At 32.5% G+C, this 24632-nt stretch overlaps 1 protein-coding gene across 1 annotated transcript in view; it reads left to right on the top strand.

The window, feature by feature from the left end:
• The window catches only part of LOC129225309 (neuroendocrine convertase 1-like), a 141653-nt gene that overhangs the window by 27006 nt on the left and 90015 nt on the right, over window positions 1–24632 (top strand). Inside the window, exons 2-4 of the mRNA XM_054859900.1 lie at window positions 4672–4776; window positions 12016–12156; window positions 19243–19351. Of these exons, the coding sequence (XP_054715875.1) occupies window positions 4672–4776; window positions 12016–12156; window positions 19243–19351 (355 nt within the window). The remainder of the gene's footprint in view (window positions 1–4671; window positions 4777–12015; window positions 12157–19242; window positions 19352–24632) is intronic.

Below are 24632 nucleotides of genomic sequence, written 5' to 3'. Positions count from 1 at the left end.
TGATTGCTTTTTATTTTTGATAAGATGAAATGATATATATTTTGTATGATCTGGTCTGTCACTACGCATATGCTATCATACATTTATTCAGACAAATTCTCGTGAATAATTCAATTTGGTGTTAATTAAGTCAGCTATAGTTAAAAATAAACTGTGTTAAAAATTTGGAATTGTAAAACTTGTCCCAAAAATTTAAAAAAAAAAAGTAAAAAAAACCTCTTACATAAATATCAACTGTTTTTTATTAAAAATACATTATCTATTAGTATTTCTTCTACGCTATTATTTTCAGTCGCAATCAATAACGAAAGTTTTAGTTATATCTAGATTCTGAAAACGATACAATAAAAAAAAATGAGTTTATAAATCTGTGTTAAAAAAATATTGCTTGTTCGTGACTCGCGTCCCGAATAAACAAAAAGAACTAGAAACATGAAATTTGGTACACACATGTGTACTTTTCACCGAAGTATTATTTTTCAGAGAATGTAGATAGATCGGGTCCGGTTGGTACTGGGTTAAGTTTATGCAAAGGATTTAATTTTTGAGCGCGTTTGTGCCCAGAACTGCGAATTTTATGAACGTGTAATCTATCTATATTTTTTAAACATTCGTAAGCGGGAGAGGTTGTCGTTTTTTGTTTCAGAGTTAGTCGGAAAAAAAAAATCTTTGTGAACAAAAGTAAATTTTTATTGTTTAAGGTAGACCGGGGCAGGTTTGCGCAATGCCCTTTTTTCAAAACGAATTATAACTGGAGAGCCAACAGTCATAACAGATTGATGCTGCTCCCTAGCAAATATCCTCACAAGTTTTTGAGCATCAGTCGAGCTTCGGTCTTGCATGCAGAAAGAATAATCTGTTTTCTACCTAGTCGAGTAAAATTTGAGTTGAACGTTTTGAAGCTTACTGTGAATAAATTATGCTTAGCTAAGAAAGAACAAATATATAAAAATTAGCATAATTCTATCCTTTTTTGAGAATTGTATTTGAATTAACTGAAATGTAATTAATATTTTTGCACGTTAAAAATAAATCCAAACTTCGAGACGGGGCACGTTTACACGTTGACGTGTGAGCACCTTTACTCACGTTCTTACTGTGTCTTACTTCTAAACGTGCCCTAACGTTTTTTTTTGCTCCGAACTGTCTCAAAACTTTTTAGTATTTTCTGGATATTTAGTTTTGAAAATCACCATTCAATTTTTAATTGAGTTACAAATTCGTATCTTATGGCTTGCAATCATGTAGTGCAAACTTCATACCCGTTCAACTTTTACTTTATACACTATTCAGTCTGTAATAAATTTGCTCTATTTTAACGATGGTAAGACATTGTGTTCAAAACACTAACTGAACTTCGTTAGGTGTCAAAATTAATATGCGGAATCGCGCCCCGTGTTCGGGGCACGTTTACGCAACCGACTTGGACTCAAAAATAATCTTTTTTAACGGTTAAAAACACAAACTGAGCAACAGCTTATTATGACAATTTCGACTCCGTTAACTGTTTCATAAAACCCCAACGTCTAAAATTTCCTAAGTTAAAACATATAATTTAGAAAATGCATTGAAAAAAATTCGTGTAAACGTGCCCCGGTCTACCGTACTTTCATTTGCTATATAATGTGGTTAAGTATTTATATCAGATTAAACAAGATACTACTGTGTTCCATAAACGGGAGGTACGATTTTACCAAATAGAAACTGTTTGCATTTGAAGCTGTTTTTTCATCTTTTTTGAGTGAACGTAATGACGTTGTTTGGATCAAGTTGATACAGCGCACTGTTGTTAGGTTGATACCATGTAATGCAGGTAATTCAACTCACACATTTTAAGTGTTTTTTCCTTTTCCAGAAAAGCTTAAAAATTGCAAAAAAAACTTAAGTGAAGAAAATTCTTCCTGAAATATGTGAAAGAGCGTATTTTGGAGACGATAGCCATACTTATGTTTATATTTACTGTAAAAATAAATTTACGTTTGTCAATTTAGACTTCAAACATTTTGAGTGAGTCTTCTTAAAAAACAACTTAAAAATTCATTTCGTTGCTTAGTGTAACAGTTTATTCATTTGTGTATCAACTTGACCCACATTGGATATAAGTAGTTCACTTCAAAAAAAAAAAAAAATGTAAAACAAAATTTGTGAACAAAATAAATAAAATAAATAAATAGAAGTGTTCAAATCAATATTTCATAGATAAATAGTGACAGTATTACAGGAAATTTTATTTTGGTACGAAGCATTAATAACAAAAAAGTAGAAGAACCAAAATGCAAAATTAGAATGAATTGTACCTGATCCCCCCTATACATTCATCCTTTTGTCTCTAAACTTGTGAATGTTTTTCGTAATTTAAATGTTTTGAAACTCACATGGTAGAACTTGGTTTCTTACGAGCAGATACAAAAACTGCTTAGAGCAATCAATGTGTAAATTTACCTTGCATCTCAAAGGTAAGGATTTCAACTTTTGTTAGGCAAACATAAGCTACTTACTTTGATTACATGCACTTAACTTGCATCAAGGATCTAGTATTCCAGTAGAAAGGAGTTTCAACATTAAATTTTTAGGAAAGTACTTCTATTTTTACACCCCTCAAATTTGTTTCTGCAGCGTAGTTTTAGCATATGTCTCAGCACAAACGATTATTTTTAATTATCAAGAAAACGCTATTCATTCTCTCAACTCCTATTCGTTCACACTCTCCCTATTATATTTACATATCTTGTTTAAATTTTCAATCGTTAATAAAATACTTTTTATTCATCCATTCAAGTTCGAATACATATTTTTAAGCTTGCAGTGGATGGCACTTGCTGTTAGTACAGTAGTTTGAAATGTTAATTCATTAATAAAGGAGCCGCCCGCCTTGTCTAGTGGTCAGAGAAGTCAGACTGCAACCGGGAGGTTCCAGGTTCGAATCCCGATTTGGGCATGGATGTTATTTCTCTCTTCTGTCCCTGTCCTTTCCTTGTATGGATGTTACGCTGTGAATGGTTGCCTACATTATAAACGGGTCTTTATGGCATGTGTGCCGAAGTGGGACTTCACACCAAATTACGGTACAGTTGGAAATGTGAAGTTGCGCACCCCAAATTGCCAGTCTAGATGGCACACGACAACAACATTAATTAAAGGGAAATGGAAAATTTCTTGAAAATTCGCTTTCAATTTTGCTACCTTAATATTGCATCATATATAATAATACACACATATTGATAGTAAGTAATTACTAAAAAGTAACTAAAATAAAATTTTGCTTGTATTATTATATGCTTTAATCTTTAGAGATAACTTGACTTGAGTAGACTTCATGCATTACTGCATGGTTAAAATATTACCAGATAGGGGACTCTTTAACCAGAGAAAATATTTTCTCCATTTCACTTTACCCCACTTTCCTGATAACAATAATCAATGTATTTTGAGTACTTACTTTTTAAAACTTAAAGAAAAAGGCGATTTTTTCAAAGATGTTGCTACTAATGAAATTAGTTATTACTACTGGCCATTGGAAAAAAAACGAGTTTCCCCAGTATTTTCGTTTGGCATTGTGGAAAATATTTCCACTCTAAATTGAACTAATATTTTCACTATCATCAAAACTACACTGGCGTTAACACTAGTTTGTGGTGAAATTTAAGGGATTTATGCTATAGGTGGTAAAATCACAGATATGATGAAGTCGAATTGTTATCTACATTACTTCACCTTTCTTCATTTCTTGTTTTTTTTTTATCGTTTTGGTACATTGCTCCAGTCTTTTAAAAGAACCAACCTATTATGTCTAAAACTGCGGTCATCAAACTTTTCTGAATCGTTGCACCCTTTGAAGAATTAGAGTTTTCTCTCAGCACCCTTGTCCATCCCTATTGTGTAATACATATCGACCCCCCTGAGCTAAAGAATTATTATAATTTTGAGAAACACGAATTATTTTAGCACGATTAATGTGTGTAAACTTTTAAACATCAAGAGAAAATGCAACTCGATAAAATGTTCTCATCTAAACGTAACATTTTAAATCCCTTTAATTCTGACTAATTATGTAAAAATGCATAAACATTTTGAGACGAAATCAACATTCAGCAAACAGTTATAAACGATTAACATTGATGAAAAGCAAGGTGGGCAAGTTTTTGTATGTATTTGCTTAGCGGGCAAATAGAAAATTTAAATTATCTTACCACTGTCCACCAAATTGGACAGTGAATATCCTTAAATTTTCCTTTTCATGGTTGTGCGCGATTCAATTGCCCATAACTAAGTCACAGGAGATAATTTTTAAGGTTATTAATTATTACAACTCTAATTATCAAAAGCGTTATACTATTTTGTGAAACTTAAGTTAATTAATATGATGAAAACGCAATCTATGTAGAAATTTTGTAAATTAAACTTTGCAAATATTTGGAATGAAACAATCTCACATTCCCAAATAAAAATTAAACTGATTTTGTCAATCACGGCAAAAAATGGTTGGTTCCAAATAATTTTCAATATATTGAATACAAAATTAAATTGTTAAATTTTCTGAACAAAATTTTGATATCACCTTATTAAGAACAAATCTTAAAATGGAACTGCAGAAGCATATCGTTCACATAGATGCAAGTTAGTATAAAAATGTGGACAATTGGATCATTTTAGTGTTTTTCTTCTTTTCAGCTCAGAGGATTTCCAAATACTTATCTAATGAGGAAAAATGATCATCCGCAAAGATCAAGAAGAAGTGCTGGACATTTGACGAAAAGATTATCTGACGACCGACGGGTAACTTAAGCGTTTCATTATTATTAATATTATTATTATTGTCGTTATTTTTACTATAAATATCCCCATTATCATTATCATTGTTGCTGTTGCGTTATTATTATTATTATTTTCATCATTTTACTCACTGCCAAAAGTTAAGAACCGGAAGAAAAATGTTAATTTCCGGACGTGAATCTGAATTGGCAATATAGAAACTCCAGAAAGGACTTATTTGGCAAACTTTTATCTTAAAAGTGATAAACAAAGAGACCACTCATTGTCCTCACAGTTTTTAGTGTCCCCGTATTTCCCAGATCATGCAGTAGGCTGTCTCCAATTGCGAATTTTACATTAATTATTTTTTAATTCACTTTTTTCACTTTTTCACTGGTTCATGCCGAACCAGTTTTCCACGCAGCCCCTATTGTTGTTGTACAACTTAGTCTGCCTCATGTGGGAGCCATGGGCCCCCAAAAATTTATTGCGGTGGGATCTAAAAAAAATATATAAATCTGCCACTGGTGGAGAAACTGCAATTTACTGCAGTGGTAGAGTGAGCGATATATATACCGATCCGTGCTTAACTTTTGGAAGTGATTTCAGTGTTGTATATTATTCTGTGTTAAATTTGCAAAAAGCTCTCCTTTAAGAAGAAAAAACATTATATTACACATTGCATGATATTTACATTAAATTGTTGTTCATATATGACATATTTTTTATTAAAAAGAGTTTTATTTTTAAATATAAAATATTCAAACAAGAATACTTTAATTCTAAACTTTACATAAATTGTAGTCTTAATTCATATTTGTCCTTCAATTTAAACTTTCGTTACATAAGAAAAACAAAAATGAGTTGTTTCTGGAAATTGCACGAACTTCATGTTCAGATAAAACATGAAAAGTTTTTTTGGGGGGGAGGAGGGAGGGGGGTAACACCGCAAAATACCGCCCAGGTGACACCAGTGCTAAGTACGCCACTGGCATATCCTAAGGCAGTCAAATATAAATAATAAGAATAAATAATAATGTTTTTTTGCAATAAGTTACCGCCCTAAGCCAGGGCTAAGGCAGAAATACGTAAAATACACCGCCAGCTCATTTATTCCATCCGAGGACTGCAGTTTCGTGCTTTTTAGCCCTCATCAGCCTCTTTCAGGCTCTCTTGGCTCCTTTTAAGAGGTTTTCCGCCTCCAGCTCAGTTACTTCCTATTCCGGGCTAATGAGTGCTAACAAGCACGAAACTGCAGTCCTCGGATGGAATAACTGAGCTGGCGGTGTATTTTATGCAAATAATAATGTGTATCATATGTTCTATTAAAGCCTGCGCTGACAACGACAAACTGATATTATGAAATCTATAAAGGCTTTAAACCCTGCCACGCGATTAAATTTCGAAACATCAATGACTCATAATATAAGTTCATGCCAGATTAAATCGAATCATATATTCATGAAATAGAGCTTCAACCTACAATGACGGAGCTGAATAAATTTATTTGCATAAATTATCTACAGGTGTTTGAATTCCGTGAATGTATATGATCGTTTTAAATCAGGCAAAATAAACAATTGTCAGGTAATTTGATTAGTTTTATGGGATTGCCTACTGCACATGTTCTCTATTTCCTTCCGATAAGCTATGCATTGTGATTGTATTTTTAAAATTTCGAAAGTGAATTGAAATAATAAATTCACAGAAACTGTGAGAAAGAGAGAAGTTTCAAAATTGCAACCAGAAGCTGAACGTAATTTTAAACCCAAAACGATACGACTTGATTAAAATGATACAAAGAAACGGTAATTGTTTCAAAAAAAAAAAAAAAAAATCTGATGTGACTGCATAACATTTATTGCACGTGACATAATATACACCCAAACCTGTTTTTATGCTCTGGATAGGGACCGCAGAAAAAAAATGTTCGAAACTTCACAAATAGCTATAAAAAGTTGTTTTCGCAACACAGTTACACAATATTTTTTATGCGGTTTATAGGGATAGCATAAAAAAGTCTCACGTAGAAAACAACCTAAAAACTTTCAAAATAACTAGGAACTGCTCATCTTTGAAACATATCAAAGTAAACCAAGTGATGATATTTTTGCCGAGTAGTCGGACAAAATTTCCCAAATAAGGAATTTTTGAGAGGTCACAGTGACTTCCCATCGGGGTGCCTATGTCATCACTTGAAGATACTACCTCACACTCGTTTTAAAAATAATTAAGTCAATTGAGTCCCAATCTGACTGAAATATTCATATACCGCACAGAAAAAATTCGCACAAAAAATCGCTCTAAAAAAGACTGCACAGAAACAGGTTTGGGTGTAGTTGAATTCACTTCCTTGAATAGCTTAGCAGAAACACATACACACACATACACAAACATAATAATTGTAATAAAATTAGGGAGAAATAAAGAATATCAAGGTAAATTAAAATAAAGCTAAAAGAAATCTAAAAACAATATTACAAAACAACATTAAAACAGGTACTGTGCAGATGAAAACTACAATGGTGGACAAAATTATAGATTCAATTTTTTTTTCTTTTGTTTCAATTACAACATGACTCAGTTTAAATTATTTTCATTGAAGTAAAGATGAATAGTTGATGAAATAGTTCTAAAATTAGTACATCTTATCAATTAAATTAAAAAATTCATAAAATTAGAAAATTTGCAAATTAAATATTTTATCATTACGTGAAACCTGGACAAAAGTATAAACTCAGAGGTAAAAAATCCAGGATTACGAGAAAGTTTCGTTCTAAAATGTTAATTTAACGCCATAGAATGAATAAATGTTGCCATCAGTGATTGCTAAAAGTTTTGTTTTTGGAAATTTATGAGAAACATATAAATGCACCGCTGGACAAAATTATAAACTCATTTTTATTTCTTTTTTTCAATCATAATTTAACTCAGTTAAAAAACTTTTTGTTCCAGTAAAGATAAATAACTGACTACATAGTCCTAAATTCAGTATAACTCATAAACTTTAAAAAATAAATAATTTTAATTAAAAAAATCTCAACTTTATTATCTTTATAATGCATGAAACCTGGACAAAAGTATCAACTCAAAAGTAAGAAACTCTGAAGTTTGGTAGAATTTTATTCAAATACTTAATCATTTAATAACCAAAAATGAACCAATGTTGAATTACAAAATTACAAACTTACAATACTGCATGGACACAATTATAAGCTGACAAAATTTAAATTTTTTTTGGAGTTTAATTAAGTTACATTTGCAATTACTTCAGTAAAACAAAAGCATAGATTTAGGAAAATGTAATTTTGCTATTAACATGGATAAATTGAAAAAAAAATCAATATTTGAAATGTTTTAAAAATTAACACTGCATTAAATCTAGCCATTTGTGTAAACTACAAACTTTTAAAAACGAGTTGCCCCCCCCCCCCCCGTTTTCTGAATTACCTCGAATATGCGGCTGGGCATGTAGATTTCACAAGAGTTTCCAACAGCTGCAGTGGCGGCATATGGTTCCATGCTGAAAGTATTGCCCTTTTTAATTCCTCTGTGGTTTGGTACTGGTGTCGATCATGATAAACTTTGCGAACCGTGGTCCCCCAAAGATTTTCAATCGGATTAAGATCCGGACTACGAGCTGGCCATTTGATAATTTTGATACCCCAGCGCTTGAACCATTCTTTTGTACTTTTCGCTGTGTGTACACTCACGTTATCTTGCTAAAATAACCAGTTACCTCCAGGAATCAGATGAGAAAAAAGGTAAGAGATGATCTTCCAGTATTAATTGGTAATCTTCAGCGCTCTATCTTCCATTAAGAAATGCCAATCCTGCTTTACCATGCTGAGAGAGTTATTTATTTTTACAGGAACAAAATTTTTTTTAACTGAGTTAAATTATGATTGAAAAAATGGAAAAAAAATGAGTTTATAATTTTGACCAGCGGAGCATTTATATGTTTCTCATAAATTTCCAAAAACAAAACTTTTAGCAATCACTGATGGCAACATTTATTCATTCTATGGCGTTAAATTAACATTTTCGAACGAAACTTTCTCGTAGTCCTGGATTTTTTACCTTTGAGTTTATACTTTTGTCCAGGTTTCACGTAATGATAAAATATTAAATTTGCAAATTTTCTAATTTTATGAATTTTTTAATTTAACTGATAAGATGTACTAATTTTAGAACTATTTCTTCAACTATTCATCTTTACTTCAATGAAAATAATTTAAACTGAGTCATGTTGCAATTGAAACAAAAAAAAAAAAAATTGAGTCTATAATTTTGTCCACCACTGTATTAAGCCTGCACGAAAGAGACCAAAATATTGAGAATTTTGGGGAAAAAAAACTGCCAAGAAGGGAATTGCCGATTTCTGCTGCCGATTTTGGTTAAGGAATTTGGAAAGCTTTATTCAACTTTCTTTCAAGGAGGTAACTCCTCGGACCAGGTTCGCAGCGAGGGATGGTTAGTTATTACAGTCGCCTGTAACCCTTCATTTTAAGGCATATTGCCAATTTTAGCTAGTTAATATACGTATATTCAAGGATCCCTCCTCTGCGTACGCACGGTGGAAAAAAAATCTGGCTGCCCTGGTGCGGGCGACAAAGAATTCTTACTTCACAATAAATGCATTCGTAAAATTTTCTTTAGGGACTCTCCACAAATAACGTAACATATTTGTTCAACAAATTTGAAACACCTCCCCATGTCACAAAGTCTCATACTTCACTTTACTCCCTCCTCTCCCCTTGTCACACGTCACGATTTTCATAAACATTATATATATATATATATATATATATATATATATATATATATATATATAAAGCAAAGCAGTTTGATGTCACACTGCTTGTTACCCCCTCTTGCCCCCTTGTAGCGAGTTCACGAATGTCCCTCCCCCTCAAAGCGTGACATTATTTGAAAACGACCTTTTACAGAACGAATATAGGGATTTAGGGTGATTTTGAGCCTTAGTTTCTCCATTTCAAACTGTTCCACAGATATTTTAATACTTTTATTGCATTTTTGGTATAGAATGGAAGAAACACTCTTGGACCAGTGCATAATTATCCTAATCAAGAAATAATGATTATGAAATCCATTTAACATGAATTATTACCCTGGTTCAAAGTTATCCCGCCCTTTGGGGTAACTTCAGGGCTGCGGAGTCGGAAGGAAAATGGCCGACTCCGACTCATGGATTCTGAACTTCCGGTTCCGACTTCGGCTTTTTTATTTGTTATTATTCCGGCTTTGTTATTTATTTTGATCTTCCTCCCTCATGGAAAGGATGGGAAACCATGAAACAAAGATTGAAGCATTAATGCCTTTTTATGAAATTTTTTCGTTGTATTTTACTGTAAACCTAAGATGCATGCAACGTTAGAAATTCAATTTCAAAATTGAATTTTTCAATAATTGCAATTTTGAAAGTGAGCTAGTTTACTTAAAAATTCTTTTTTTTTTTTTTTGAACACTGAAAAGGATTAATTTGCTTCCCTTTTAATGTTTAACAAATGGACGTGTATCAAATCGTGTGCTTTCAATTTTTGAAAGCTGTAGCTTGAGAGAAAAAAAGCAATCTTGCTATATAAAGAATAAATACCTTTGTGCTGAAAAATTAAAATGTCAGTAATCCAACGTTATTAAGCACAAAACTTGCAAATGATTGCAGACACGTGTTTCGGTGTTACAAGGAACACCTTTTTCAATGCAAAGAAGTGTGAGCTTTTGGATGAAAAGTCATCCGAGAAAAGCCCATTTTAATTTTGACATTTTAATCTTGCTATGTCAAAAAACCTTTTTTGAAAAGGGATGGTCCTCCCCAGGTAACACCCATATGCTACTTGACACCCCAAGTTAATGCCAGAGTTTATAAAAAAAATATATAAATACTTTCATTCTGAAAATGTTCCCGAATAAATTTAAAATTACATTTTATCTTTAAAATTTCAACGAAAATAGGGCACTATATTGCGGAGAGAGCTCGGGTACATGTATGTCTGGTTTACGCTCGAGTCTACTTGCTTAAGGGACACATTCCTTTTACTATTTTTTAACTGAAATCGAAGTCAAAAATATATTATTATGTTTGTTTGAAAGTGATTACTTAGAAAATGTCAAGTAACAAAACCGTTTGCTGACAGTTGCTATTAGGTAAAGAAAGTTATAAAACACTCAAACTAGGGGACAGCGTATGTAGTTATTACAGAAATTTCGATAAGCAACCAAGCCAGCTGGTTGCCAATGGCAGTTATTTTCTTATTAGTCGGCCTTTACCTATACATGTAATGGAACCAATTAGGTAGTTAGTTTTTTAAAAACTGCAAGGAGATTCATTGAAAATTAAAGAAAAAGAAAGCCCGGAGCCGGAGTTTGCATGTTTTCTAACGACTCCGACTCCACAGCTCTGAGCAGGCATAGAATGCAAAATAAATATTTTAAGAATAATTATTGAGAGTAGCTTTCAACCAAATAAATGAGTAAATAAATTTCAAAACATTTTGAGGCTCCCCATTTTTACTTCAGCTCATGATAAGATGTCTATCATGTGTTACATTGTATGGAACAGTGGTGCACAACCTACAGCTTGCGGGCTACAGGAGGCCCGCAAAACCTGATCCGTGTGACCGGTTGTTTTCTTCAATGTTACAAATCGAAAATTTCTACTAACCACAACATCACAAACTTGGAGCCAAATATACAAAAACTGGTTCCTAGAACGCATATGCAATGAAATTAATAAAATAAGTATCAGGTAATTGATTATGCAATTCTTGGTTTGGACTTCTCTTTCCTTTCTTTTGTTTTCCGAAGAATTTAAAAAATTCAATATTTCGAAATTTTATATGTGTTCTAATCTGCGATAATCAATTTAATATGAAGTGCGGCCATAGGGTAAAAAAAAGGGTTGGGTACCACTGGTGTAGAATATTACGAAAGCACTTTCACCAACTTCAAAAATAACTTCTAAACAGTAACTTCCGAGTTATTAAGTGATTCAATGAGCTGCGTATATTGCAAACGCTTTCTTCTCAAATTAGAGAGTAGATAACTTATTTCATAACCTTTGCCTTATGAATGCAACACTTGACCTTTATCGTTTCTTTAAATTCAAACTTACTGAAAAATTTGAAGTGACTCAAAGTTGACGGCCATGGCTCAAAATCACCTCGAATGAGAGTACTTCAAGTTGAAGGAAATAGCAATGTTTCATCTAAAATAGCACTAACTTGTTCTTTCTTATTTCAGGTTCTATGGGCAGAACAACAAATAGCTAAAAATCGAGTGAAAAGAGATCATTTCCGTTCAGTTACAGTTGATTTTTTGCGGAAGACTAGCATAGAAAATACGAAATTCAATGACTTCCTTTGGCCTGATCAGTGGTATTTGGTAAATATATCTTTATCTCTTGAGTTTCATACGCATACGTATGCTATATGCACATGATATGTAACTGATGAAAATGAGAATAATTTTTTTTTTTTTTCAGTATTTAAAGATCATGAACTTTATTATTGTTAGTGGCGCTGATTTTTGCTAAAGTGTTGAATAAAAAGGTTTTTTTTTTATTTTTTTGGTTTAACAGAACATAAAATTATAAAAAGAAATTCTCTTCGAAATTAGCATGTTCTTCGAAAAAACTCAGTGCAGAAAATATAAAATTCAATGAAGAACAATTTTGAGATTCAGTGTTACTTAGTCGATATAACTATGAGTTTTACTGCCTTATTCCCAAATTAACTCTGACACCTAAATTCTTTTGTCAAAATTATTGGTATGCTGATCATTTTATGATTTTCTTTGAGCATCTTTTAGAGATTTGTTGGTGCTATGCAAACTTTAATGAATAAAAGTTTTAAAGAATTTAACGAAGCTGTTATACACGTTCATATCTTTACTTATAATAAAACTGAAAGTCTCTCTGTCTGGGTATCTGGATCTCTGTCTGGATGTCTGGATCTCCGTGACGCGCATAGCGCCTAGACCGTTCGGCCGATTGTCATGAAATTTGACACAAAGTTAGTTTGTAGCATGGGGGTGTGCACCTCGAAGCAATTTTTCGAAAATTCGATTTTGTTCTTTTTCTATTCCAATTTTAAGAACATTTTCCCGAGCAAAATTATCTTTACTAATAATAAAGCTGAAAGTCTTGTTCACCATCCATTATTTGTAAATATACAGACGAACCAAATGACCTTTTAATATTAAATGAAACAAGTGCAATTTAACGTTAGCGAAAAATTACTTGTGTGTGTGAGCTTTCGTACATTTTTTTCAACAGGTATATGTAAGGGGGAAAAAACGAGTGCCTTTACTGCGAGATAATCTGTTTTACTCAATTTATTTACATGGAAATTGCCTCATGAATCAAGATTTAGTTAAATAGTTAATTAACAAAGAGGGAGAAGTATGGGAACATTTTGTTTATAGTTTCATTTACTTACATCGTGCTTTCTGTACCTTTACCGTTCTAAAAGGAGAATTGGCACAGGGGGAAATGACGTTAATGTTATAAAAGTCTCGTGAAAAACGAGTAATTGCATTTCAGAAAAAAATTACAGGAAAAAATAATGAAGTTGGACCATCTTTTATCTTTTTATTATGAAAAGTATGAGATAAAACTTCTGGTTCGGATACTGTAACATCAAAATAATAAATAAAAAATTCTGTTCACTGACTGCCACATGCAGGCTAATTGTTTAATTTTTCTTGAAAGAGCTTTCCGTTTTAATAATGTTTGCTACGCTTTACAACTTTCAGTGAATTTTGATTGTGAATGTTTATTTGTCAGTTCATTTGGAATGCCAAATAGCGATGTCTTTTTCTTAATCTCACAGGAAGTAGATACATTTATAATAATTTTTTAATGAGTTTTCAATGATTTTTCGAATTTTCACTAAAAGAAAAAAAAAAACTGAATATTTTAAATAAAATAATTATTATTTTGAAATAATGAGTTCATTTTATAGTTAATCTGTTTGAGTGCATGTTTATTTATTTAAATTTGTATTTTGCTTGTATTATGTCTGAACATTATTTGCTTTTAGTACCATGCTCAGTAGGGTGGTTCAAAAATACATGTAAAAAGAAAAGTTTCTCCTAGATACCGGGACACCCCTCAATATTTTTAGACTTGTTGATAGCAATATACTGGAAGAATTTCAGCTTCCTATTTCAACTGAAAGAGGGTGCTCAACCCCCTCTCCCAAACTTCATCAGTATGGGGAGGGAGGTTAAAAAAATGCAGTGAAACGAAAAAACAACGCTACAAATTATAATATATACGAGTATTATGCATATACATGGCAATAAAATAATTATTTATAAGAAAAAAAACAGCTGGGGAAATTAAATGTTTTTAAATTTGTGACATTTTCTATGCCACGGCTAATGTTAAATTGAGGGGTCATTGAGCACCGCCTTAAAATTTGAGTAAGAGGCTAAAACTATTAGTAAGTCTAAAAAAAAAAATAGGGGGTGTCCTGGACTCTAGCTCAAAAGAAGTTTTTTTTGAGCCACCCTAATGCTCAGTCTATTTTCTATATACAGAGTATGCTGATCTTTTGTGACACTTTTTTTGGTAAGGGGCCGTCCATAAATTAGGTCACGCATTTAGAGGAGGAGGGTTCATGAAATTGTGACAGTTTGTGACAAGGAGAAGGGAAGCGGTGACGAGAAGTGTGACATCACATATTTTGGTTGAAATAAAAACATTTTTGTAGCTATATGTTCATTCAATACAGTGTGACATATAGCAAGGGGAGGTGAGGGTAGGGGACAAGGTGAAGTGTGACACTTTGTGATCGGGATAGAGGGTCAAATGTGCTGAAAAAATTGTGCGTCGTAAGGATATCGATAAAAGTGAAAATTTGTTCTTTTTCTCTTCTTTTTTTTTTTTTACATTTTAAACTATCACTTCTTCGAGCACGTTTCCTCTCACGCCATGCTCTTATTATTTCCGCGCCTGATTTACGCATATTCTCAATAAAATTGTAAATTTTTTTAAATGAAGAAAATAGATTAGAAACAACGAGAAAATTAAACTATACTTGAAATCCGGTTTTTGATTGCTGTCAAAAATAACGAAAAATAATATTGATTAAAAAGTTGATTTTTTGATAAAAGTTAGTAAACTATTATAATTTCAAGACTGTACTTAAGCAATGTGGATTAAGCTTTTAAACTGATGATTTGACTTGAATCAAAGAAATCTTCGAAAACCTGCATTATGTGAAAAATTTCAGATGCACAAAATACAAATATATTCTTGCTTAATCTCAGGCTTGAAATTACTTTGTTAAATTTATTAACCAAACTAACTTTATAATAACTATTATTTTTCATTGCTTTTGGCAACAATTAAAAAGCGGAAGCATTTTACCTTGATAATTACTATTATTTATCATTGTTTTTGGCAACAATTCAAAACAACTACGTCATTTCTGTCACGCAGAAAGCTTGCAGATCAGAATTTCAAAGCCGTCGCATAAAACGTTTAACTTTAAAAAAGTGTGATATAATTTATGAACAGCCCCTAATAGCAAATTTTGAAAAAACTGCTCGACAGCATTAAAGGTACGCAGAATATATACATCATTGTGATTTTCTTGGTAATAAAATAAAGTATTGTGATAAATAATCGAACGGAAACTGAAACTGAGACATGGCATTAATCCTATACTTAAATGTCAAGTGGCTTCAGGTAAGTGTTGGACTAATAATCTTGTAACACTTGATATAATATATCAAGAACAGTTTTGCAGACTAACTATGACATTGCATGAACTAAGAAATCGCATTCTGCAGACTAAGACATAGCATTACTCACATACTTAAATTTAATGTAGTTTCAGGTAAGGTTGATCTAATGACCTTGTGACATTCGATGTAATACCTCAATGACAGATCTGTGGTGGATCAAAATCCCTCTGCAAAAAGTTTTCATGAGACATAAGGATTTTATCCGCACTTGAGAACGTCTCGAAATCGTAAAAAATAAGGAAACAAAAATCCTTCATAGCTTTTTAGACGTTAAGCACACAGCAGACTAAAACTAACTTTTTGTCTCGATACGGAATAGCAAGTCCTGTAAGGGGAAAAATGGTAATGTCTGCCGTCAGTGATGGAGAAGGACAAGGTTCATAACGAGATGTAGAGTTAATGAAGAAGTAACTAAAATAAAAAAAAATTAAAAAAACACCCCGCCTTATACTATTAAAAATCAATTACAAGTATTTTATTTGTTAACGAATAGAAACTGGCAACTGATAAATTTTTTTAAATCATTGCTTTTAGTTTCCTTGTTTGCCAACAATGAATTCGGTTACCAATTGCGTGAATACAGGTTTAGGCGTATTTAAAATCTGCTTTAAAAAAGCGTTATAATTCGAATTCTACATAACATGGAAGTTCCAAACACATTCTATCAGACGCAGGAAAAAATACTCTTTATTTTGGTACTAAATTTTAAAAATTTTAAATATATTTTCACTGCAAAAATCGTGAAATACCTTTTAGAGGTTTTTAATTAATATCTTCATTAATTAATGTCATCCGAAGACGCATCCCAGCTAGGAACACTGTCGATCATTTTTTCCCCCAATCGGTCCATCCGTTTAGGCGCTAGAGTGCCACAGACAGATACACAGACACGTCTAACTTATGACCCCCTTCTTTTCTGCATCGGGGGTTTAAAAGAAGAGGTTTTTGTAAAGGAAAATACTTATAGAAATGCCTGTACGTATTTCTAAATATCTAACTTCGAGTAAGAGCTTTACTTTATTGCTCTTACCTGCTCTGATTTTTTTTTTAAATAGTAAGTGTAAGTTATTCCAAGCCCTTATCTTACAAGTTGAAATTCGTTTATAGTTAATTTCTTAATCGGATTTCTGATGATATGCAACTGATGATACAAATTTTATGCACAAAATGCAAATTTGGATGCGTTGCATAATCTTTGAACTATTTATAGTTTAATATGTTGTCTAGACATTTCTGTTTTAATTTTTCATTTGCACGGATGCATTGATTCATACCTTGTTTCAATTGTTTCACTTGTCTAGCTCCCAGTGATGTCTGTTCAAAAGCTACAACATGTAAAATTGAAAGAAAGATAATTATAAGAAAAGTTATGATTTTTACTTATATAAAACATAAAATATCTTGTCTCTATGTCTTTTTTTCCCCATGTGGCAAGAGAATGTTCAACCGATTTTCATGATAATAGCCATGAATTTAGTTTAAGGTACAGGGATTGAACCCCACTTTATATAAATTTCGATTTCTCCATTTTTTATTTAAATTTTTAAGCAAACGTTTTACATGAGTTCACAAAAATGAGACAGAGATATTGTTGTATACGTTAACTTTTACAGAGAGCCTAAATATTTTTGTAAAAAATGTATTTTGTTTAAACCTTCTAAGTTAATTATAACATAGATAGTTTGTAGCATGCATTCAAGTCTCACAGGCACCGCAGACCATTTTCTATTTTTGATTTCCTACTTTTTCAAGATATTCCTTCTTGCTGTCAAATCACATGTCCTGCCTTTCTTCTTTACATTGCAAGTTTATACGTTGCATTCATTTTATGATGAGGATCGATATGCATATTTGTTGAAAATAAAAATAAAATAATAATGCTAAAAATAAAAATTAAAAATGCATAAAATTTATGTCTGTTTCTAATTTTGTCATCAAATAATTTGGTTTGGTTTTTGTTATCTTATATAATTAAAAACTGAGCGTATGTATCTATGTATGTACCTATGTATCTATGTTCAAGTTTCTTCTCCCGAACGACAGTGAACTGACCATCGAACCAGGTATTGATGGAATCGTAATCTTCCCGTCTTTATGTTTGGCTATTCAACATAATACCTTCGATAATAATTAGCGGAGACATCAATTAAAAACTATTAATTATGACACTTAGATTTCGACGCAAAATCCCTATTTTTCGAAGGCTTTCTTCCGTTCAAATTATTATTCAGGCTTCATCTCAACTTTCCGCAACAATGCTTTTATTAAAATTTATAGCGTGAAGAAAATCATTGAGATGAAAGATCTGTTGCCATTTTTTTTCTCGAATAAGAACAAGTAAAATTCTTGTTTTTGTTTTAAAGACTTTTCCTGTAATCGGGGGATTTAAAATGTTTACTTTTTGGTTATTTCTCTGCAATCTGCCGCAAAATTTTATTTATTTATTTATTTTTTTGGTTCAAGCCTGAGTGTTGAACTCACGTCACTTGACATAACTTTTATTTTCGATGCAGACCTTGCAAAGCCAGGCGACGCAGCTAGTCGTTGTTTAAAATTCGTTAACAATGCACATATTTTCTACGCTGGAGGCAACTGCGACGACTATCGCTGCGCAGGAGACTTCTTTTAAGTTTTGAAATGAAACTTTTTATGCGAGGGCACGAAATTCAGATCTGCAACCTTTTTGAGTAACGGAAGTGACGTAGTTGTTTTTTAATTGTTGCCAAAAACAATGAAAAATAATACGAATTATAAAGTTAAACTACTTCCGCTATTTTAGTGCTAAAAACCAGAAAAAAAATAGTAATTCGCAACTTCAGAGCTCGAATACGCTACCTTGCGGTGTTTAACAATACTAAAGAAAAAGGTAAAACATTCCGTTCCACGTGTTTTCTTTTGGGAAAATTACAGACTTCAGACAGTTTGTGGTGTAATGTAATTTCAGACGAATGGAAAAGAAAGTTTCCCACAAACACGATGAAAAATTACTGTCATTCATTAAGCTTCAAAGCAAGTTATAAGTTACGGCATCTGTTTGTTTTACCTTTTTCATCTGCCATTAGACAGTGGTTGCAACGCCTCCTATAGTTTATTTCAGTTGCGAATTATAAAGCTGGTTTTGTTGATAAAAATTTAGCAAATTAATTTCAAGGCTGAACTTAAGCAAACATATTTATGGATTTTGGTCATTTTGATCTTTTCAAATAATGCAAGTCTTTGAAGATCTCTTTGATTCCGGTCAAGTCATCAGTTTAAAAGGATGAGCCAAATTCTTTTCATTCAGCATTGAAATTAGTTTGCTAAACTTTTATTAACAAAATCAACTTCATAAATACTATTATATTGCATTGTTTTTGTCAACAATTAAAACGCGGATTTCGCGTATTGTTTTGTTTTCTTGTTGTTTATAGCCTATTTTCTTCAAAAAATATGCAAATTTGTTGGGAATATGCCTAAGTCAGGCGCAGAAAGAACAAGTGCGTGGCGTGAGAGAAAACGTGCTGGTGAAATAACTTCAGAATGCAGAAAAAGAAAAGATAAAAGTTTTGCTTCTATCGTGCGCCTTTGCGACACACATTTTTTATTATTGTTATTTTTTATTTTTTACAAAGAGCAACACTGTGGTTGAAGCTACTGTAAGATAATAAAAATATATTTTGAAAGTTTAACTCAATTTTATTTGTAGAAATTGATAATTGTGTTTCACATTTTCAGCACGATACACGAAATCTTGCTGACATTCCAGAGCTGGACATGAGAACAATCCCCGTTTGGGACATGGGGTACACAGGAAAAGGAGTTGTAGTCACTATCATGGATGATGGTAAGAAGCATTATTTCATTCAAATTAGGTTCCCATTATATATCTTTGTCAATCTATGGATGTGAAAATTTTTGAAGATGCAATGACCAAAACCATACAATGGGGTTGTTTTCTTCAGTCAAAAGTAGTACTTTTTGTCACTGAAATTGTAAGAATTAGCAAAAAAAAAATAATAATAATAACATGGACCCAGAAAATATCTTCATTTTTCCAACAGTTATTTTTTAATTAATTTTTTTAAATGTCCGATTTTCCAAACAAGGCGTGGTCTTGATGACGTCACATATGATGCACTTTGCCGCATCTTTCTATCGCGCTTCCACGTTATGATAATCAAGAAGCGATTTAAAATTGCGCTTTAAGCTTGCTATCAACCATATCGTTGACAATACACGTGAGTAACGATGCGAATTAAATATTTTGTTCTGTAAATGGCAACACTGAATGGCATTTCATCATTTGTGATGTCATCGGCAAGAAATGTAAACAATGAAAGAGCTCCGATTTAAGTTTTTTTTTTTTTTAAAGTATTAGACTTAAACAAATTATTTAAAACATGGTCAGATCCTATGTTATTAAGCATGCTCTTTCAGAAAAAAATACTTTTAAAATTTTAGAAACGACCCCATTGTATTACTATGGAAATGAAAACAATTTTAAAGTAAAAGATTAAATTTTAATCTTTGCAAAACACTCAACACGGTGAACTAAAATACGTGTTTGTGAATTTCTAGCCATTATTCTATGAGCTCATGTTTAACAAGATAAATTTTTGTCTTACTTTCGTCACACTGTATTTTTACCTAATATACTATCAAACAGTATCTGTTGCGGGTAAAAACTGAAAATTCAACAAAATAAGGAGCTCATCAAAGAACGGGATCGTTTCCGAAATTTTACAAGTATTTTTTCTGAAAGAGCATGCTTAAAAACATAGGATCTGACTATTTTTAAAATAATTTGACAACGTTTAGAATTTTTTAACAATTATTTTAATCGGTTCGCAGATTCAATTTTATGTTTTACGCTTCTGCACATGTCGTCACAAGTGATGAAATACCATTCACTGATGCCATTAGCGCAGAGCACAATATTTAATTCGCTTCTTTACTCATATGTAGAGGCAACGATATGGTTGATAGCAAGCGTAGAGCGCAATATTTAAATTCGCTTCTATATTATGATTGCCTGGAAACGCGGTAGACAGCAAGCGTAAACATTCAGCGCACCAGTGGAGTGCGCGCCAAAGTTCATCACTTATGACGTCATGAAGACCACGCCTTATTTGAGAAATTGGACATTTAAAAATACTAATTAAAAATTTAACGTTTGGAAAATAAAAGATTTTCCTCACTCCATGCTCCTTTTTTTTTTGTTTGCTCATTCTATCAACTTCAGTGACTAAAAGTAGTACTTTTGACTTATGGTAACAACCCTATTATAAACTTAGGATGTATATGAGCAGTGTTGCCAGATGGTCAAATCCAGATTTCCCCAATTCCCTTCCGACTTTCCCCCAAAAAGCGATGTTTCCTATCAAAGTTCCCCAAATTCAAAAATTGTTTTTCCACCAATATTTTCATAAAATGAATCGACTTCCTCTGATATTTTTGTCTCTTGAAAATTCCCCCCCCCCCCCCCCCAAATAGCCGAATTTTCTTATAAAATTCCCCAACTTTTTTTTTCTTCCCATTTTCGCTTTTTTTTTTTTTTTTTGTCTTTATCTTTTTTTTTTATCTTTACCAACTAATAATGAAGCTTAAAAAGTCTCTCACTCCGGATCTCTCTCTCTCTCTCAAGATCTCTGTGACGCGCATAGCACCTATACCGTTAGACTGATTTTCATGAAATTTGGCAAAGAATCAGTTTGTAGCATGTGGGCGTGCACCTTTAAGCGATTTTTCGATTTTGTTCTTTTTCTATTGTAATTTTAAGAACATTTTCCCGAGCAAAATTTTCATAAGATGAACGACTAAATTACCAAGCTATCATAATGTGGAACCGTAACGTGGGCAAGCCAATTGGCGAGAAATTCATCATGCATTATTTCTAAATATACAGGGGAACCAAAATACCTTTTAATTTTATACTACGGGCAAAGCCGCGCGGATGCCACTACTCATAAATACAAGCACCGGACCGAGAGATAAGATAGAGCCATTTTTTTTTTCTACTCGCATTTACTACTCTGTTTTTGTATGTATATTTAAACTATGATTTTTGTATATATTTATCGTAGAACATTCTTCACCACACTTATTTTTGCTTGTTTCACGTATCAACTAATAACTCATGCAGAACTATTAATACAAATTCCGTAGCATAATATTCCACATAATATGAAATGCGAATTCCATAAAGTTGAGCAAAGCTAAACCATTGCTGTTTGATACAAATAATGTAACTACCATATGTCAAGACGCAAATTTAATTACAATTTTTTTTCCAGAGGTTTTTCTTTTTTCCCCAGGTTTTCCCCAAGAAAAAAAATTTTCCCCACAGAATTCCCCTCAAAACCCATTTCCCTAAAATTTCCCCAGAGAGCACCAAATTTCCCCAAAATGGGGAAATTTCCCCCAATCTGGCAACACTGTATATGAGGGCATGAACCAGTTTTTGTTAACTCCAACAACTATTTTTTTTTTAATTCTCAGGGTTTTTTTTTTTTAATTATAAATTTATAACTTCTGTTGTTCTCTGGAAAAAGTTGGAACTTTTCGTGAAATAAGACAAAAAGCACTTACTTTTTTCAATACTTTCAAAGAACTTCTAAACATAAAATTCAATGGAGGAAGAATAACAAGAGAACGAGAATGAAACATTGCAGCTCCATTAGTCCGTTTTTAGAAAAAGTAAAACCAATTATTTTCTAAAACCTATTTAGTCGGGCGGACCATAAAATATTTTCATTATCGATTTCGTTTGTTTTTATCCTAATGGGGAAAAGTTGAGTGATGATGAGTACATCACGCGTGCAAAGCTTCAGGCAAAACTAAAAATCTTCTGTCTCCATTTCGTTCGTGATTTTTTAAAAGATTTTTTCTCCGTAGTTAAAATGTGCATTTACATTTCTTTTTACTCACCTAGTTATTGTTTTCTAAAATTAAATGCAGAAGTTTCCTCAGATATTACTAACCAATAACAATCGTGGCTCTTTTTCGTTTTGAAAGGGAATTTCCATTTGTGATGTGTTTTATTCGATCTGAATAAAAAGCTTGTGCTGCTCATTATACAGGTGTGTTCAAAAAGTCGTATGAATATGCGGTTGCTCCATAATACTTTTTTTTACAGAATTTTTTATGACATCGTAAAAGAACAAAAAAGGAAAAAAAAAGTTTTAATTACAAGTAATGGTGTCGTTTCCAAAATTTTAAAAGTATTTTTTTCTGAAAGAGCATGTTTAAAAACATAGGATCTGACCAATTTTTTAAATAATTTGCTTAATATTTTTAAAAAATTACTTAAATCTGTGCGCTTTCATTGTTTACGCTTCTGTCCGATGACATCACAAATGATGAAATGCCATTCAGTGTTGCCATTCACAGAGCAAAATATTTAATTCGCTTTTTTACTCACGTGCATTGGCAACGATATGGTTGATAGTAAGCGTAGAGCGCAATTTTAATTCGCTTCCTAATTATCATAACGTGGAACCGCGGTAGAAAGATGCGCCAAAGAGCATCATTTGTGACGTCATCAAGACCACGCCTTGTTTGGAAAACCGGACATTTAAAAAAATTAATTAAGAAATAACTGTTGGGAAAATGAAAGTATTTTCTGGGTCCATGTTATTTGTTTTGCTTATTCTATCAATTTCAGTGACAAAAAGTACTACTTTTGACTGAAGGAAACAACCCCATTCTTGTATCGTCACAGTAAGAAAAACATAGGTCATGTGAGGTGTTTAATCATTTTACTAAGCAGAAAGCAATACCTTTCATTAGAGTTCGATGTGTGCACCGTTTGTGGACATGGGATGAACTTGAGTACCTTTCAGATATGGTTCGAACAACATACGGTGCCTACATTGCCCTATAGAAGTGAAAAATTTTGCTTTCGGTTCAATAAAATGAAGAAACATTTCACACGACTTTTGTTTTTCTAACTGTGCCGATACTGCGATTACTTATAATTACGATTTTTTACTCCCCTTTTTACTCCCTTTTACAAAAAAGGAAGCATTGTATTCGCGAAAAAACTTTCACTCAAAAATCGACCTTAATTTCCATCTTGCTCATCCCCGAATGAATGTTGAGTTTGTTTTTCGACTCGACCACACGTGGATAAGTGCCTAAGAACGTATAGACACGCGAAATATCCATTTTGACGATTCCCGAGTTAATTACAACGACTTTTCTCCTGACGTCTGTATGTACGTATGTATGTGCGTATGTGCGGATGTGCGTATGTGCGTATGTATGTCTCATAACTCAAGAACGGTATGTTTTAGAAAGTTTAAATTTCGTACGTAGACTCCTAGTGGGGTCTAGTTGTGCATCTCTGCTTTTGGTTGCATTCGGGTGTTTCTAAAGGGGTCTTTTGCCCCTTTCTGAGGGCAAATCATTGTTAATTTCGATGTAAACTCAAGTGGTGTTATAATTTGGCGGACACTTGGCGATATATCGCCAGTCTTTTGGTCGCCAATTTTTGTCGCCAGCCTGGCGACAAATTTGGCGATTTTTTTTTTAAAATCTGATTTCAATTTGACCACTGTTGGTGATATTTAGAGAATAAACTTTTGAATCACATTAAAATTGCCAGTAATGGGGAAATGACATTATATTGGGGTAAAAGGAAGTCGTGTGATGCACACAGCAGCTCGTTTTACAATGTCATAGCGTTTTGCCAAAAAAGTATTAAAATCTATATTTGTTTATTACGGTGTACCGTCTGCAAGAAATTTATGATAATGAATATGGAAAATAATTGGGTCACTAATAAAAAGAAAAATACTAATGAGGGAACAGTATGAACTTGCGTTTCCAAAAATACAATTGAAACATGATTCTTATAGTAAGAGAAGAGTGGATGCAGTGAGACATGATAATTCAATTACATTTTTTACAATTAAAAAAACAGAAATCTATTTCTTTAAAATGGTACAATATTTGTCACTGTAATAGGTATTTTAAAAGTGGGGGAAAAAACTACGAATTCGCACAAACGAGAAAAAAAATATATAAAGGAGATGCATTTTGTTTTTCTCACTATTCCCCCAGAAAGTGGGAACAGTGAGACATACAGTTTTTGAATTAGCAAACTTTGAAAGAATCTAATTTTT

The sequence above is a fragment of the Uloborus diversus genome, chromosome 6 (genome assembly GCF_026930045.1).
Source record: "Uloborus diversus isolate 005 chromosome 6, Udiv.v.3.1, whole genome shotgun sequence".
In the NCBI taxonomy this organism is placed as follows: Eukaryota; Metazoa; Arthropoda; class Arachnida; order Araneae; family Uloboridae; genus Uloborus; species Uloborus diversus.
Note: the sequence above shows the minus strand (reverse complement) of the source record. Positions and strands in the feature narration are given on the sequence as shown.